The following is a 14,664-nucleotide window of genomic DNA, read 5'->3' on the forward strand; positions in this document are numbered from 1 at the left end:
ATTTTTATTTTCTTTTTTTTTAAATTTACTGGTCATTATCTTTCCCATTTGAGTTAGGGATTATGTGTAGACAGTATAGATAATTGGTTACAAGATACATTGTTTTTAGAACTTAAACTTCTTTTTTTCTTCATATCGGCAGATCTCGAAGTCGAGATGGTCAATTTGAGAGGTCTCCTACATTGGAACACACTTCTTTTTAAAGTGCACTGTACTTCAATAGTATATGGCTGCTGCCTTATATAAACTTTTACCAAAAGTAATTTTGTTTTCTATTTTTATTTAACTTTTTATTTTATCCATAATTTCGGAAATGTCTTATTTTTGTAGAGAACACCAAATAAAAATAACAAAAGAATATTTTGGACAAAATTTTGCTCAAAATATCCCTAAAACATTTAGGGGTATTTTGTTTAAATATTTTTATCCAAAATATTTTTTATTATTTTCATTTAGTATGCATTACAAAAATAAATCTACATCCTAAATTTAGGTAAAAGTATTTTTAAATAAAAATAAAAACAAAATTACGTGTTTTGACCGTTAGATGTTGCCTAGTTCAATCTGAACAGTAGGAAGGATGTTCGTGCACCCTTCCACCTTCCACATCACCGTCAAGACGATGAGGATGAGAGACTTTCCCACAAAACAATGGTGATGCAGAAAACAAGTCTAGGTATATACCTTAATACCCGTTGGATCACCGTCTAATTAAGATTAACCGTTGGAATATATGAATCACCTGTAGTGACTCGGATAGGAACATGCAACGAAACCATAATCCAACGGTTGTTACCGAGGTATTCCTACGCTAAAATTAACAGCATCCAACCAAGTAACAACACAAAAAGGTCAATATTAGTCCAAAAAAAATTAAAAGGGCTAAAAAAAGATGGAAAATATATATAAAAAATAAATTTTAAAAGAAATTAATTTATAGTCAGAATATTAAAAAATTTTTAAAAAGGAAAAATAGAGATCTTTAGCACATTATAATACAAACTCACACACCATAATAAAATATATATTTCTTAACTATTCTTTTATAACCGTGTTCGAAACTCGACTCCGCAAGGTGCAGAGTAGAGAAACTCTCTAGAACTCGGCTAAATTAGGTGAAGCATATCATTTCAAACCTTAAGACATGTAAAAACCATAGATTTGCAGGATTGGACCGCCCGCCACCAAACAAGTAAGAAATCTAATTCAATAAAAACCCATCTAACCACTAGTCAAACTGGTTAGACCAAATTTTAACAAAAATAAAAAATATTTTTTAAAAATTACCTAAATTTTTTTAAAGTAGTTGAACCAAATAAACCCAACTAATTTAACTGGCATGATTTTAACAGATTTTCAATCAAATTCGATTTTACCTTGGACCAGACATGCCGAGATACTTATCGGCAGCCTAACCTGTCAAACCACTAGTTCAGTCATGTCTTGAGCAAGTTATCCAAGCCTAGTCAGAAATTTTGCTCCTCTTTCTAATGGAGCTCAACAATTGTGTGTGAGAAAACAAAAATCTCAAACAAAACCTTGTTTCTAGCCGTGTAGGGGGAGAGAGGGAGAGAGACTTAACTCTAATCTGATCATTTCTAGTAAATCAACGGAAAACTATACCTGACTGGAACAAAGGAAGTTCATCATAAATTGACATGAAAACACGGTTCTAATTGAAGACCTTTAGAAAGAGAGAGAGAGAGTCTTAAGACTAACTTGAATGTGATCATTTCTAGTAAATCAACCAAAAAGTATACATGCCGGGAATAAAAGGAACTTTCAGTGTTTAACATTTGAAAAAAGGAAAGCGGGAGAGAGAGAGAGTTTTTGAGCAAGCAGTCAGTGACTTCCATGCAAACCGCTTCATATCTATCCATATTTGATCCTTTCTAGAAAAAGGCATCTAGATTTGTTTGTTCCTCTACAACCGTGATCTATATACACTTTCAGGGCCTCCCCAATTGTAGATTGGCTCTGATCTTCTGCCTTTAAGCAAAGATTGTTTAAAAAAAAAAAAAAAAAGGTAAAGAGAGAGAGAGAGAGAGGGACATTGCTGGTCTTGGACTGCATATTCACCCACCGAAAAGCTATAAACCCATTTTAGCTGAACATTTTATCAGATAGGTTAGCTATAACAAACCCTGTGAATACCTGAGAAAACAAAGGATAAATGTATAAATGTACCAAAAAAAAAAAAACACAATGACTTGCTCAATTTACTAAACAAAATTGAACTACAAAGAGATTAGTTGGTACCTGAGCTGAACCAAGAATGTAAAGAGCTGAATAATGGCGTCCATGAATTACCATATCGGCAACCATTGCAAGAGGTATTGTGAGAGACATACCCAACGTAGCTACCAAAGGAGTCGTCCAAACAACCGAGAGTGCCCTATGTTACCATCAAATGTATCATTATCTGTTCCTTCTAAGATTTTCAATCAGTAATTTCTTAATTTTTCTCTTCTAGAATCATAAATTGATTAATGAGAAGAAACTATGACAAAAACAGAATAAAGCCAAGAACAGTTTCCCAGGTTTTGAAAATCACCAATCAAGATAAGGAATTCCCAATCCAGAATGAATTTGGATGGTACCCGAGCAGATTCCGTCATGGGATTGGGAATCTACCAAATTTCAATTTGTGATTTATGAAATATATTTGAGTCAAAGCCATGTTTTTTGATGATTTGAATTGTATATACTTGGGACTAGGGCTCTATGCAGGTGTTTTTTTATTTATCCTACATTGTTTGGTTTTATTCTTCCATCATCGTGCTGAATGGCCAATTCGGCTGATCCAGATCGAATGATGGTGCAGTGGGTGGATGATCGGGAACCCAATTCCGGGTTTTAGACACTAGCATCTACCATAACATGAACCTGAGAAACTGTACTCAGAGCAGTACCCATTGAAATATTACAATTCCTATAGAAAGACAAAAATAATAAAGCTTTGTGCAAGTCGTCAATAAAAATTAATTAGTTGAGCAATGAACTCAAGAGTTCAAACAATAATAAAGTAAATGAAAATAAGCTTCCAGTACCAGAAATAATCAGAAAGCACACTGCCCACAAAGCCATTCAAGAGCAAGGCTTCATCCACTGATGCAGAATGAGGGATGCTGAACTTGGGTTCAATTCCGAAAGCAGTTAGAGGCCACACTGAGACAAGAAAATCGAAGGCACTTCAATGTAAAAAGTGTCTCAAAATATTGAAGGAAATGTCTTTTGTAGAAATATTGCTTATGATTTTATGTTGGGAAAGACCCTCATCGTTGAATCGCCTATCCAACAATCCAATCTTGAGATGTCAATAGAATTTGAATGGCATTTACTGAAGTACTCACGCATCTCAAGTTGAATAGAATCCAACTGTCAGCAACCATTTGTAGACTACATACGTAGGCAATGCAATGAATGAAATGCATAAAGGGATAGTAGGCTAGTTATTCAATATATATATATATATATATATATATATATATATATATATAGAGAGAGAGAGAGAGAGAGAGAGAAAGCAAGCTATAGTTATTCAATATATGTGTGTGTATAGTATTCCAGTGGATTATGGAAGACAATACTCCCTTGGGAACATCTGATGAAATCATGAAATGATGGATGGCATGGAGAGAGGAGTGTGATTCACCAGGACAGGATCAGTGGCTGGCGACCACACTCTCTCCATCACTGTCCATCATTTCATCAAAGGGACATGACCCCAACGGACTATGATCTGCGTTAATCCATAAATAGCATACCTTCCCACCCATAAAACTTGGATTACCTATTTATCAAAAACTACGTTAAAATAGATCAAGAAAATATAAAAGGATTGTATTTTAGTAGAAAACCTTTCACAATATTGAATGAAATTCAGGCAGATGTTAATAAACCTTACCAAGCCACCAAAGGGCTACAATAGTGAATAGGCCAATGTAGCCAAACAACTTTTGGACATCAACCTTTTCTCCTTCTGCTCCAGAAAATCTTTTGAGTAAGACTGTTGAAGGCCAATGTTTATAAGTTCATTCATTAATCAACAATGATTATCTCTAAAAGAAATGCGTAAGTCAAAAATTATTCTGTTGTTTTATGATAGAAGTTTAAGAAGATAGACACGATCAATATTAACCTGTGAATAGGCCGTAAGTTATAGCTGATAGAAGACCAAAGACATCTCCAATGATGGAGTGATTCCCACTTCTGAAGAAATAAAAATAAAATATGTTGAGAAAGAAACCAACAAAAAATTAAGGTCAGATGTCAATTGTTGAAAGGAGTACAAACTGAAAATGAATCCCCAAGTACTAAAAGTGACTCCCCAAGGTACATACCATTTATAACTATATTTATTTAAATTTTATAAGAATTCAGACCTAAGCTGAAACTGAAAATGGGGATAACAGCATACTTCAAAACGTGATACACACACACACACAGGGGCACAGAGGGAGAGAGAGAGAGAGAGAGAGAGAGAGAGAGAGAGAGAGAGATCCAACTTACTGAGAAATGACTCCCCAAGGTATATACCATTCTATAACTATATTTATTTAAATTTTATAAGAATTCAGACCTAACCCCAATTTTATAAGAATTCAGACCTAACCCGAAACTGAAAATGGGGATAACAGCATAGTTCAAATCATGACACACACACACAGATCCAACTTACTGAGAAATACTCAATTGCGAATCATCAGTTGCCCATGTCTTCCCAAGAGTGGTCATAGCAACACCAGCCATGCTAACAAATACAGCAATAACCCTTGGGGCATTTAATGAATCCTGGCCAAGTACAGCCCCTATGAAAAGGGTAAAAAGGCCTGAGGTAGACGACAAGACTGTGGTACTTGCAACACTTGTTCGCGCCAGTGCCGCATTTGAAAAGTACTGAAATCAACATTGAACTCTTAAGCGAAAAGGGGGAAAAATTCAGATCCATGAAGACTAGAGAAAGAATTCTTATATGAAAAGAGACTGGAGCATTGGCATCTAGGAGTAATAAGCACCAAAATAGTAGCTGCATTATAATGAAAAGAAAAAGGGAAAAAATTTATGGAAGGTGTCAACCTTAGACTGTAGAAGTAAGGTGAGCCTCAAAGATCCATAAAAAAAAGTTCTTCTGTTGTGCAAAACCCTCCAATCGATCATCTCTATCGCAAGATGTATGTATAATTTTATTTTTACAAAAAAAAAGGAATCTCAAGTCCTAAGAAAGTGCATCTTTGTAGCAAATTATATGGACTGCCCATTTTCTTGCAATTAGATGTGAAAATAGATTTTCAGAACATCCTAGAATTTTCACCACCAAAATTACATCTTTCGACAAAGTTAGGAGGTGCACCTTACTTTGATTGTTTAAGGTTGACACCTCATGCAAACTGCACCCAAAGAAAAATACAATATAACTATTATCAAGCAAATAAATTGCAATATAGCCAACAATCAAAATCGACACTGAACATGCAAATCTCACTGCTTTTCTTCTTGAAGAAGTAGAGCATATGCACACTGGATTGTGGGAAGGGGATCCATAAGCAAAGCCTGGCTCCTTAGAGCACCATATGATTCGTGTAAGCCCATTAAAAACTGCATTACTTTCTCATGTTGTTGGATATTGTGGTTGTCTTTACCACAATATGCGCATTTCTCCTTTGGGCAACCTTTGGTGGCTCGTTCATCAGAAGAACGGTCTCCTTGTGAAGCCTTCGAAACGAGTAAAGCAAAGGCCTCAATAGATTGAGGCTTAACATGCAAATTTGATTACTTTTCTTCTTGAAGAAATAAAGCATATGCACATTGGATTGTGGCAAAGGGATCCACAAGAAAAACCTGGCTCCTTAGAGCACCATATGATTTGTGTAAGCCCATTAAAAAACTATATTACTTCCTTAGAGCACCATATGATTCGTGTAAGCCCATTAAAAAACTATATTACTTTTCCCATTAAAAAACTATATTACTTTCTCACCACAAGAACAAAGGGAAAAGGTACTATAAGATTGCAATTCGTCCCAAAAAACTTTAAACTTTGTAAAATAAAATGCAATAGACGAAGAACCTTGCTGCAGGCTTGCAATATTACGAGAGATTTGATAAATGCAAGATGCATTTTTCTGAGAAAAACGACCAGTAAGATTACTCCAAACTTCGCTAGTAGTTTCAACATACATCACACTGACACTAATGTCAGTGTGGAGAGAGTTAAGAATCCACGAATATATCATCTAATTACAATACTCCCATTAAGAAAAAGTTGCATCAAATTCAATAGGTTTGGGAAGACATCCATTTATGAATCCGAACTTGTTCTTGGCCATGAGAACCATTTTTTATTACCCTAAACCAAGTAAAATACTTGCCACCTACCAAGGTTTGAGAGACAAGGACATTTTCGGGATTACTAGAAGCATGGAGGAAGAAAGGTAACTCAGAGTTTTCAGTAATTGAATCCATAGGTGTTTTAGCCATGTCATGGCTAATGGGAATGAAGAAGAGTGCACAACCAAGGAAGCCTTGTTGAAGGATCCTTGAAAGAGAAAATAGTTAGGGAACTACAACCCACAAGCTCTGATACCATGTAAGAACAATGGTGATTGAAATGTATTTGTTTCCATTGAAATTTCTTAGTTAAATAGAAGCACAATGTGTAGGAATTCCTTTTGATTATGGGATAGACATGACACAAATCCGTTTGATTATGAGATAAACATGATTACAACAAAACAATACATTTTGTTGACCATATCCCCTAATAACAAAACAATATTTTGTTGACCATATATCCTAAATAGATCATAAATGTGACACCCTTTTTGGCAAAAGGATACCCAATGAAGATGCCAGAGTGAGCCCCAGTATCAGATTTGTGACGTGAGTTAGGGTTGTGTGCATAACACAAGCAACCAAACACATGTATATGCTTATAATCTTCAATTTTATATTAGGAGATATGGTCAATAAAATATGATATATGATCAACAAAATGAATTGTTTTATTGTAATCATTTCTATCCCATAATCAAAGGGATTTCCTACACATTTTACTTCTATTTAACTAAGAAATATCAACGGAAATAAGTGCATTTTTCAAGCACCAATTTTCTTATATGGTATCAGAGCTTGTGGGTTCTAGTGGCCTAATCATTTTCTCCCTCTAGAATTCTTCAAAAAGGCTTCCTTGGCTACATGCTCTTCTTCATTCTAATTACCCACGACATGGTTAAAACTACCATGGATTCAATTACTAAAAAATCTAAGTCACCTTTCTTCCTCAATGTTCCGGACAACCTAGGAAATATCCTTGTCTCTCAAACCTTGGTAGTTGTCAACTATTCTAGTTGCTTTAGGGCAACGATAATGGCTCTCATGGCCAAGAACAAGTTCGGATTCGTAAATAGATATCTTTTCAAATATGTTGAATCTGATGCAACCTTCTCTCAATGGAAACGTTGTAATCATATGGTATATTCTTGGATTCTTAACTCTGTCTGCATCGACATCAGAGATAGCGTGATGTACACTGAAATTGCCAGTGAAGTTTGGAGTGATCTTAACGAGTGCTTTTCTCAAAAAAATGTGCTTCACATTTATCAAATCTCTCATGATATTGCAACCCTACAACAAGGTTCTTCTTCCATTGCATCTTATTTCACAAAGCTCAAAACTTCTTGGGACGAATTGCAGTCCTATAATACCCATCCCCTTTGTTCTTGTGGTTCGGCCAAGGCCATGGCTGATATCCAACAATATGAGAAAGTAATACAATTTTTAATGGGCTTACACAAATCATATGGTGCTCTAAAGAGCCAGATTTTGCTTATGGATCACCTTGCCACAGTCCAGCATGCATATGCTTCACTTCTTCAAGAAGAAAAACAACCAGATTTGCAGGTTAAGCCTCAGCCTATTGAGGCCTCTGCTTTACTAGCTTCAAAAGCTTCACAAGGAGACCGTTCTTCTAATGAATGTGCCACCAAACGTCGCCCAAAGAAGAAATGTACATATTGTGGTAAAGACAACCATAACGTCTCGCGTTGTTATCGCAACATGGGCTTCCCACTGTAGAAGCCCAACCATCAAGGTGGTTGTTCTTCATCTAAGCCTATTGCCGCCAATGTCCAGCAGTCCCATAATGGTGGATTGCCCCTTCTTCAGTTGAAGATACTTTAATCCCGTTTGGTAGCTCCTCCAACACGCCCCAGCTCTCTCCCCGATCAGTACCGGCATCTCGTTAATCTAATCACCAGCAAGTGATTCCTCCTCTAGGGCTACTTTGCAAGGTAACAAAGATTGTTGTGTTGTTTCTTTTCCTTCCAAATGGGTTATTGACAAAGGGGCAAGCCATCATATATCATCCCCCGTTTCTAATTTCAACCATGTTTCCACTACCTCAACTTTACAACATGTTGCCTTACCTAATGGAACCTATGTACCCATTTCACACACAGGTTCTATAACTATGAAAGATGACATTTCTTTGTCAAATGTTCTTGTTATTCCGTCCTTTAAACAAAATCTTTTATTGATTAACCAATTGACAAAGTCATTAAATTGTTATGTAACACTCTATCCCAGTTCTGCCTCTTTCAGAACCTGGCAACAAAGAAGACAATTACAGTGGGTAGGGAGCAGCAAGGCCTTGACTATCTTGAAGTTTCTCCATCAAAGCTCAAGACACCTTCATCCAACCTTGCTTCTCTTGATTTATGGCACTGCAGGCTTGGTCACATTTCATATTCCCGTTTAAATTTACTTTCCAAAACTGTTCCTTTTATTCCATCTTTGAATAAAAAAGTTTGTACTATTTGCCCTATGGCAAAGAAACCCTGACTACCATTTACTTCAAGTGTCATTACTACAAAACATGCCTTTGGCATGATCCACTGTGACATATGGGGTGGATACCAAACTGCTTCACTCTCTGGTGCTCACTATTTTATCACCATTGATGATGATTTCACATGTTGCACATGTGTGTTTCTCACGAAGTTTAAATCTGGAACAAAGACACACCTCCAAAATTTCTTTGCCATGGTTAAAACTCAATATCATCGTCAGATTCAGACAGTTAGAACTGACAATGCTACTGAATTTCTTTCCAATGACATGCAACAATTTTTTACCAAATATGGTGTCGTACACCAACATAGTTGTGTATCCTCACCCTAAAAAAATGGGGTGGTGGAACGGAAGCACATGCATCTTCTTGAGGTCACTTGTGCATTAAGGTTCCAAGCAAATCTAGCCCTTCAATTTTGGGGAGATTTATTGTAGCCTATTTAATTAATAAAATACGTACACCATTGCTATTTGGTAAATCCCCACATGAAGTCTTCCTTAACAATAACCTGATTATGGGATAGACATGATACAAATGCCTTTGATTACAGGATAGACATGATCAAACAAAACAATACATTTTGTTGACCATATCTCCTAATAAACAAAACCATATTTTGTTGACCATATCTCCTAATAGAGAGAGAGGACATAATGAGGACCAAAAGGGATGGGAAAACGAGTGGGAGTAGAAATAAAGTCAAAAGGAGATAAGAGAAAGATGGTGAGAGGGTTTATGAATAAAGTAGACAGAATGGTCCCGTAGTGAGGAGGGAAAATGTGTGTAAGGATAGCTGGCTTACAATACAAAGCTGCAAACACACTTTCTATACATATAGAGGAAAGTCTTGCATCTTTAAGGGAGAAGATGATACACAATGGATGAGGATACACAAGGTAGCCTTAGCCTCTGAGCTTTTTCAAAGAAAGATTAAAATATTCCCATAGAGTTTAAGAGTTCAATATTAAAACTTTTAGATAATGCTCGAAACAAGGAGATCTGTAACTAAAATAAAAATTCAAAACAAATAAATAATAGTTTTACAGTTTAATTACCACTGAAGCTTTTTAAGGGCTAAATCAAAGTGACTCCTTTAAGAATATATACTATACACTTGAAATCGAAAAATTCAATCTGTTTTTTAAAGTATATTTTACTTTTTCTTCAAACAAAAAAAGAGCATAAAATTCACCCGAGTCTTGTTAATCAGGAGAGTCAGCTGAGTCAGGACAAGACAATCAAGACTGTGACAAAATTTTATTAATTTTTACAATAAAGGAAAACCATCAGAATGAATGTGATGCAGGGACGCATTCCTTGTTAGGACTTGAAGCGAAGAAGTCACTGCAATAATAAGAACTCCTATTCCAAAGAACAAGAAATTGTTATGCCAGTAATGACTTTAATTCAATCACACCAGAATAGTTCAGGGCTCCTCTATAAATACCCTGAAGCTAAATATGTGGAAATGTCGAAAAAAGAGATCAGTGAATTATCACAGATAATTTCTTTGTCTAAGTTCACCCAAAAAATGAGAAAAAGGGGGTGGGTCCTAAATATGAAAATGATCGAGGGTCAGCAAAGGAGTCCCATATGAGTTAAATGACACACATAATCTCTTTGTCTAAGTTCACCAACAAAGAACAAGTGTGTCCCAAACACGATGAACTTCGAGCAGGACCTGTTATTTTGAAACTTGATTAACTGGTGATTCAAACAAACTTTACAGAGTTTAGGAAGTTTGAATCAAAGAGCAAAGTTATGGGGATTCCTGTGTCAGATCAACACATTTGATTATTTGGTTCCTTTTCTCTGTTAATCGGTGAGTTAGAACAGTTCTCTAACTACTTAAATTCAAAGTCCCACCTAAAACTCATTGGGAACGGTTAAAAGCCCAAAATACTTCTAGAGGATTTCAACCAGGGTTAAGACGAGGGTACCAAGCTTTGGCCACAGTTACCCCACTTAACTCTGTACTTTGATCCAAGATCCAACTAATTTGTGACACGTGTCAGTCCTAGTTCAACCACTCCCACTTGCCTCACTGAACCTACAGTTGATGATAGTGAATTTCGCCTCTATGCCAACCCATGTTTTCAGATTGAAATGGAATGTATACAATGAGGCCATTTACTTTTGATACAAGGAGGTCACAATTATCATTAACCGTTAGCTTTGAAATTGGGTGGTTAAGGATGTGTCATTATTTGGACACAAAGTCCAAAACAAAATATGTTGAGACACACTTTCATCTATTGGATTTTACATCCAATGGATAAAAGTGATTGTGACCTCCTTGTACCAAAAATAAATGGTATCATAGTATATAATCCTTATTGATATTTGCAGAAAAAACATGATCAAAGAGGCGAAACTCTATCCCCCTGAGTTTTTAACATGGTTAACTGATCACTGCTGTTTTCTTGCTCATATCTCAGACTTTTTCTCATAAACTTTTTTCTCCGTGATCTTTAACCAAGACCCAACCAATTTCAGCCAAAGAACAAACCAGAGTTGGCCTTAGTCACCAGAAGGATCTCAAGAGAGTGCAATAAGAGTTCTTTAATGGGAGTATTTCACTCAGCCCAATTTTGTCCTTGGAGTATATTCGCCCAGGACTCAATTGCATCACAGAGGGTGTCTCTGTGTTAAGGCCATCCAATACTTCAAAGACGGAGCATCCCATAACTCCAGGTCCAGTTGAAGGGCAGACAAAACAGTTATCAAAGAATCGATATTTTTCTATCCATTGTTTGCTACTCCGCAGAGAAGATATCGTGCTGTGTTCCAATTGTCTATATTTTAGTGACTTTATCAATGAGTGAGGTTGACATCTAAGTGGTTTCCACTCAATTGAGACTTCACCTCGACATTTCCAGGTTGTCTGCTCGGGGAGGTTTAGAAAAGTTGGTTTTGACCCCAGTTATTGCAAAAAAATCATTCACTCGACTACGAAATAGGTTCTCAGCCAGCTGGAGCTTGCTGAGCATCTTTTCCTGAGGATTGGCATCAATTACGAGGCAATTTTGAGGCTCAAAGTCTTCCTGCAGTTTTTGGTCTCTCAGTTGTGGCCATTGTTCCTCAAATTTTACTTGGGCCACCTCTTGACTGAAATTTATTCCTTTTCAGTGATAGAGTAAGCTCCTAAAGATTATCCTCAAAAAATTTGCGGAACTAGCTTGCCCTGCAGTTAAATAGTGAGCGCGAATTCTCGCTGTGGTAAACACTGTTTTAACAATTTCACTTCAGAAAAAAACTGGGTTAAAGATTACCTTTGTAATCTTGTTACTTATGCTTTAAAGGACCCTAAAGCCAACCATACTAAGGAATCCAATATGAGTGAATTGACACACATAATCTCTTTGTCTAAGTTCACCCAACAAAGTAACCAAATTTAAATAATAGAAAGCAATAAGAAAAGGGGGTGGTAAACATGAAGAAGATTAAGGAATACCACAAAGGAATCCAATGTTTAATCTTTCAAGAAGGGTAAAAAAAGAAGATTAGCTAAAGCACTACCTTACCTCGGTTACAAACCATATAGGAGCAAGGCAAAAGCTAGACTTTGCAATTTCCCAAGAAGTGACCTCACCACTTTGGTCCAATAAATCACCATCATCATCTGTTTTAGGAATCAACAGCTTTCCCTCTTCCAAGGCATGGAGACCCATTTCATAAGTCAGGCAATTTCTCATCTTAGACTCCAAACTGTGGTGCATTCCATTAACTCTCAAGGGAGAATCCAATCCAATTGAAGTGTTAAGAAAATCAGTCGAAGTTCCGAGATTCTTAAATGAATTAGCCCCAACCAAACGATAAATCCAGTCCTTGAGAGCAGATATAGGGAGATAAACAACCATAAGAGATGCCCCTATATAAGTGAGCACAAATGGATGTTTATATTCTGTAAATATCCTCTGCAACACAGGCAAATGGAAAAATCAAAACTTCAGACCAAATATTTGAGATTGCAAGGAAATCAACAAAAAGATAGATTAACCTATATGAACCAAGGAAATTATCAAACGCCACAAAATACTTCAAATGAGCAGAATAAATGAATATTTCATTAATATAGAGTTTATTTATTTGAAGTTGGATATAAAGAGATAAATGCATCCAAGAAGACAACAAATATATGTTTTGTTGACAGCAAAAGATGTGTGCATGTGTATGCGTAGAGAGAGAGAGAGAGAGAGAGAGAGAGAGACAGAGAGAGAGAGAGAGTTTGCTGTGATTATAAAGAAGAGTCGGGAAAAGGTAAAAAGGGATAATGAGTAATGATGTAATGGTCCAAAACTCCAATATAACATACCTCTGAGATCCAGAAACTCAAAGTGAAATTTTTTCCTTTTTCTATCTCAATTAGACAATTACTACAAACTGCCTACACATAATTGTGGTTGCAAACTCTGTTAATGGCTGGTTTTTCTCTAATAAGAGTAAAAGGAACACAAGAAAATTGTCCAAAAACATGAATGAGCCAAGCAAACTAAGCCAATCCATCCAATTAAATCTCAATTGCCAATAAAACTCATGATTCAAGGTGATTTTCCAGCGAACGAGGAAATAGAACCTGCCCAATTTACCCAAGCAAAGTTAAATTAAACAACTATGACAAAAAAACAAGAACTGAAAGAAAAACACGGTTTCAGAAACTTGATTGCTAGGAAGAATGCATGCATGTATCCCCATTCTATCAATAGAAACAAGAAGCAAAAAGTACCCAAAAAAAATCACATAAGCAAATATCACCATCGTAGTAGATTTCAGAGAAAAGAAAAACGCAAGAATCGAAGAAAGAAAAAGCAGGGAGATTAGAAGCTGACTTGTGTGACTTCTGCAGATGTCACCCATATGACAACAACGGTACCTATCAAACACAACCCTGCTTGGTACCTCAAACCCATGTCCAGTTCCAGTTCTCAAAACCCCATTAACCTCTATACTTTCGAGAGACCAAATAAATCTTTCAAAGTGACACCCGGTACTAAAAAAACGTAAAATTCTAGTGAGCGACAGAGAGAGAAGTACCCAAGAACGAAAAATCAACAATGATAACCCAAGAAGAATTTCTTTCAGAGTGAGAGACGCAAGAATAAAAAACCAAAATTTTCTTGCAGGTATAGAGAGAGAAGCGAAATTTTCTTTCGGAAAGACTCAATTATTGAAAACGATAATTCTCTCTCAGGAAGAGGAGAGAGAGAGAGAGATTCTTTTTCACATAAACATATATGTCTAGGTTTCAAGTTCAATAGAAAAACCCTAGAAATCTCACAGCAAATACTCGGTGCTCATCTCTGAGGAGGTTCAGAGGCCATTTATGAGTATCGCCAGAGCGTTGGAGAGAGTGAGGACACCCAAAAAGAGGGAAAACGTGGAGGGGGTCGACGTTAACACTCAACGATCCAAAATAAGAAAAACGATTTCGTGCTCCCGCGGGTGTTCTTCGACGGGTGTTCTAATATCTAACATCAATGAAGAAACCAAAAAAGCCGCACTTCCCATAAGTTTTAAAAAAAATATCAGCCCAAGATTGAAAAAAATTTATGGAATTTTTTTAGGCCAAGATTAAGGTGTTCAAGAAAGTAATAGCTGACAAGAAAGTAATAGCTGAACTTTCATGCTATATAAAATAATAAGCCAAAAGATATGCTGCTTCTTCTGTAGGTGGATATAGCCTATGCGTTCTCTCAGGTAAATTCAAAGTTTGGAATACTTTTGAAGGATTGTTCACGATAAGACTATTTATTTTTCTTGTAAGGAAGGTGACAATTAGTTCCAGCCATTAGATGTCGATGGTTTGGAGTTGT

General features: G+C 36.3%; 1 protein-coding gene across 3 annotated transcripts; it reads right to left on the reverse strand.

Moving 5' to 3' along the window:
- Nucleotides 1–1,708: 1,708 nt before the first annotated feature.
- LOC18435297 (putative vacuolar membrane protein YML018C) lies at nt 1,709–14,027 on the reverse strand. 3 transcript variants are annotated; one of them, XM_088853829.1, is made up of 8 exons: nt 13,681–14,027; nt 12,376–12,768; nt 4,682–4,899; nt 4,142–4,212; nt 3,908–3,982; nt 3,051–3,168; nt 2,260–2,395; nt 1,709–2,154 (listed from the first exon to the last, which is right to left on the reverse strand). In XM_088853829.1, the coding sequence occupies exons 1-8, from the start codon at nt 13,759–13,761 to the stop codon at nt 2,104–2,106; spliced, it is 1,143 nt and encodes a 380-aa protein (XP_088709955.1). In that variant the 5' UTR covers nt 13,762–14,027; the 3' UTR covers nt 1,709–2,103. The 3 variants fall into 3 exon arrangements, with proteins under 3 accessions (XP_088709955.1, XP_011623775.2, XP_020523766.2); XM_011625473.3 differs by having other exon boundaries at nt 3,908–4,009; XM_020668107.2 differs by lacking the exon at nt 3,908–3,982.
- Nucleotides 14,028–14,664: the final 637 nt, after the last annotated feature.

The sequence above is a fragment of the Amborella trichopoda genome, chromosome 12, assembly GCF_054954075.1.
Source record: "Amborella trichopoda isolate Santa Cruz 75 chromosome 12, AtrichopodaSantaCruz75HAP2 v2.0, whole genome shotgun sequence".
NCBI classification, from domain to species: domain Eukaryota; kingdom Viridiplantae; phylum Streptophyta; class Magnoliopsida; order Amborellales; family Amborellaceae; genus Amborella; species Amborella trichopoda.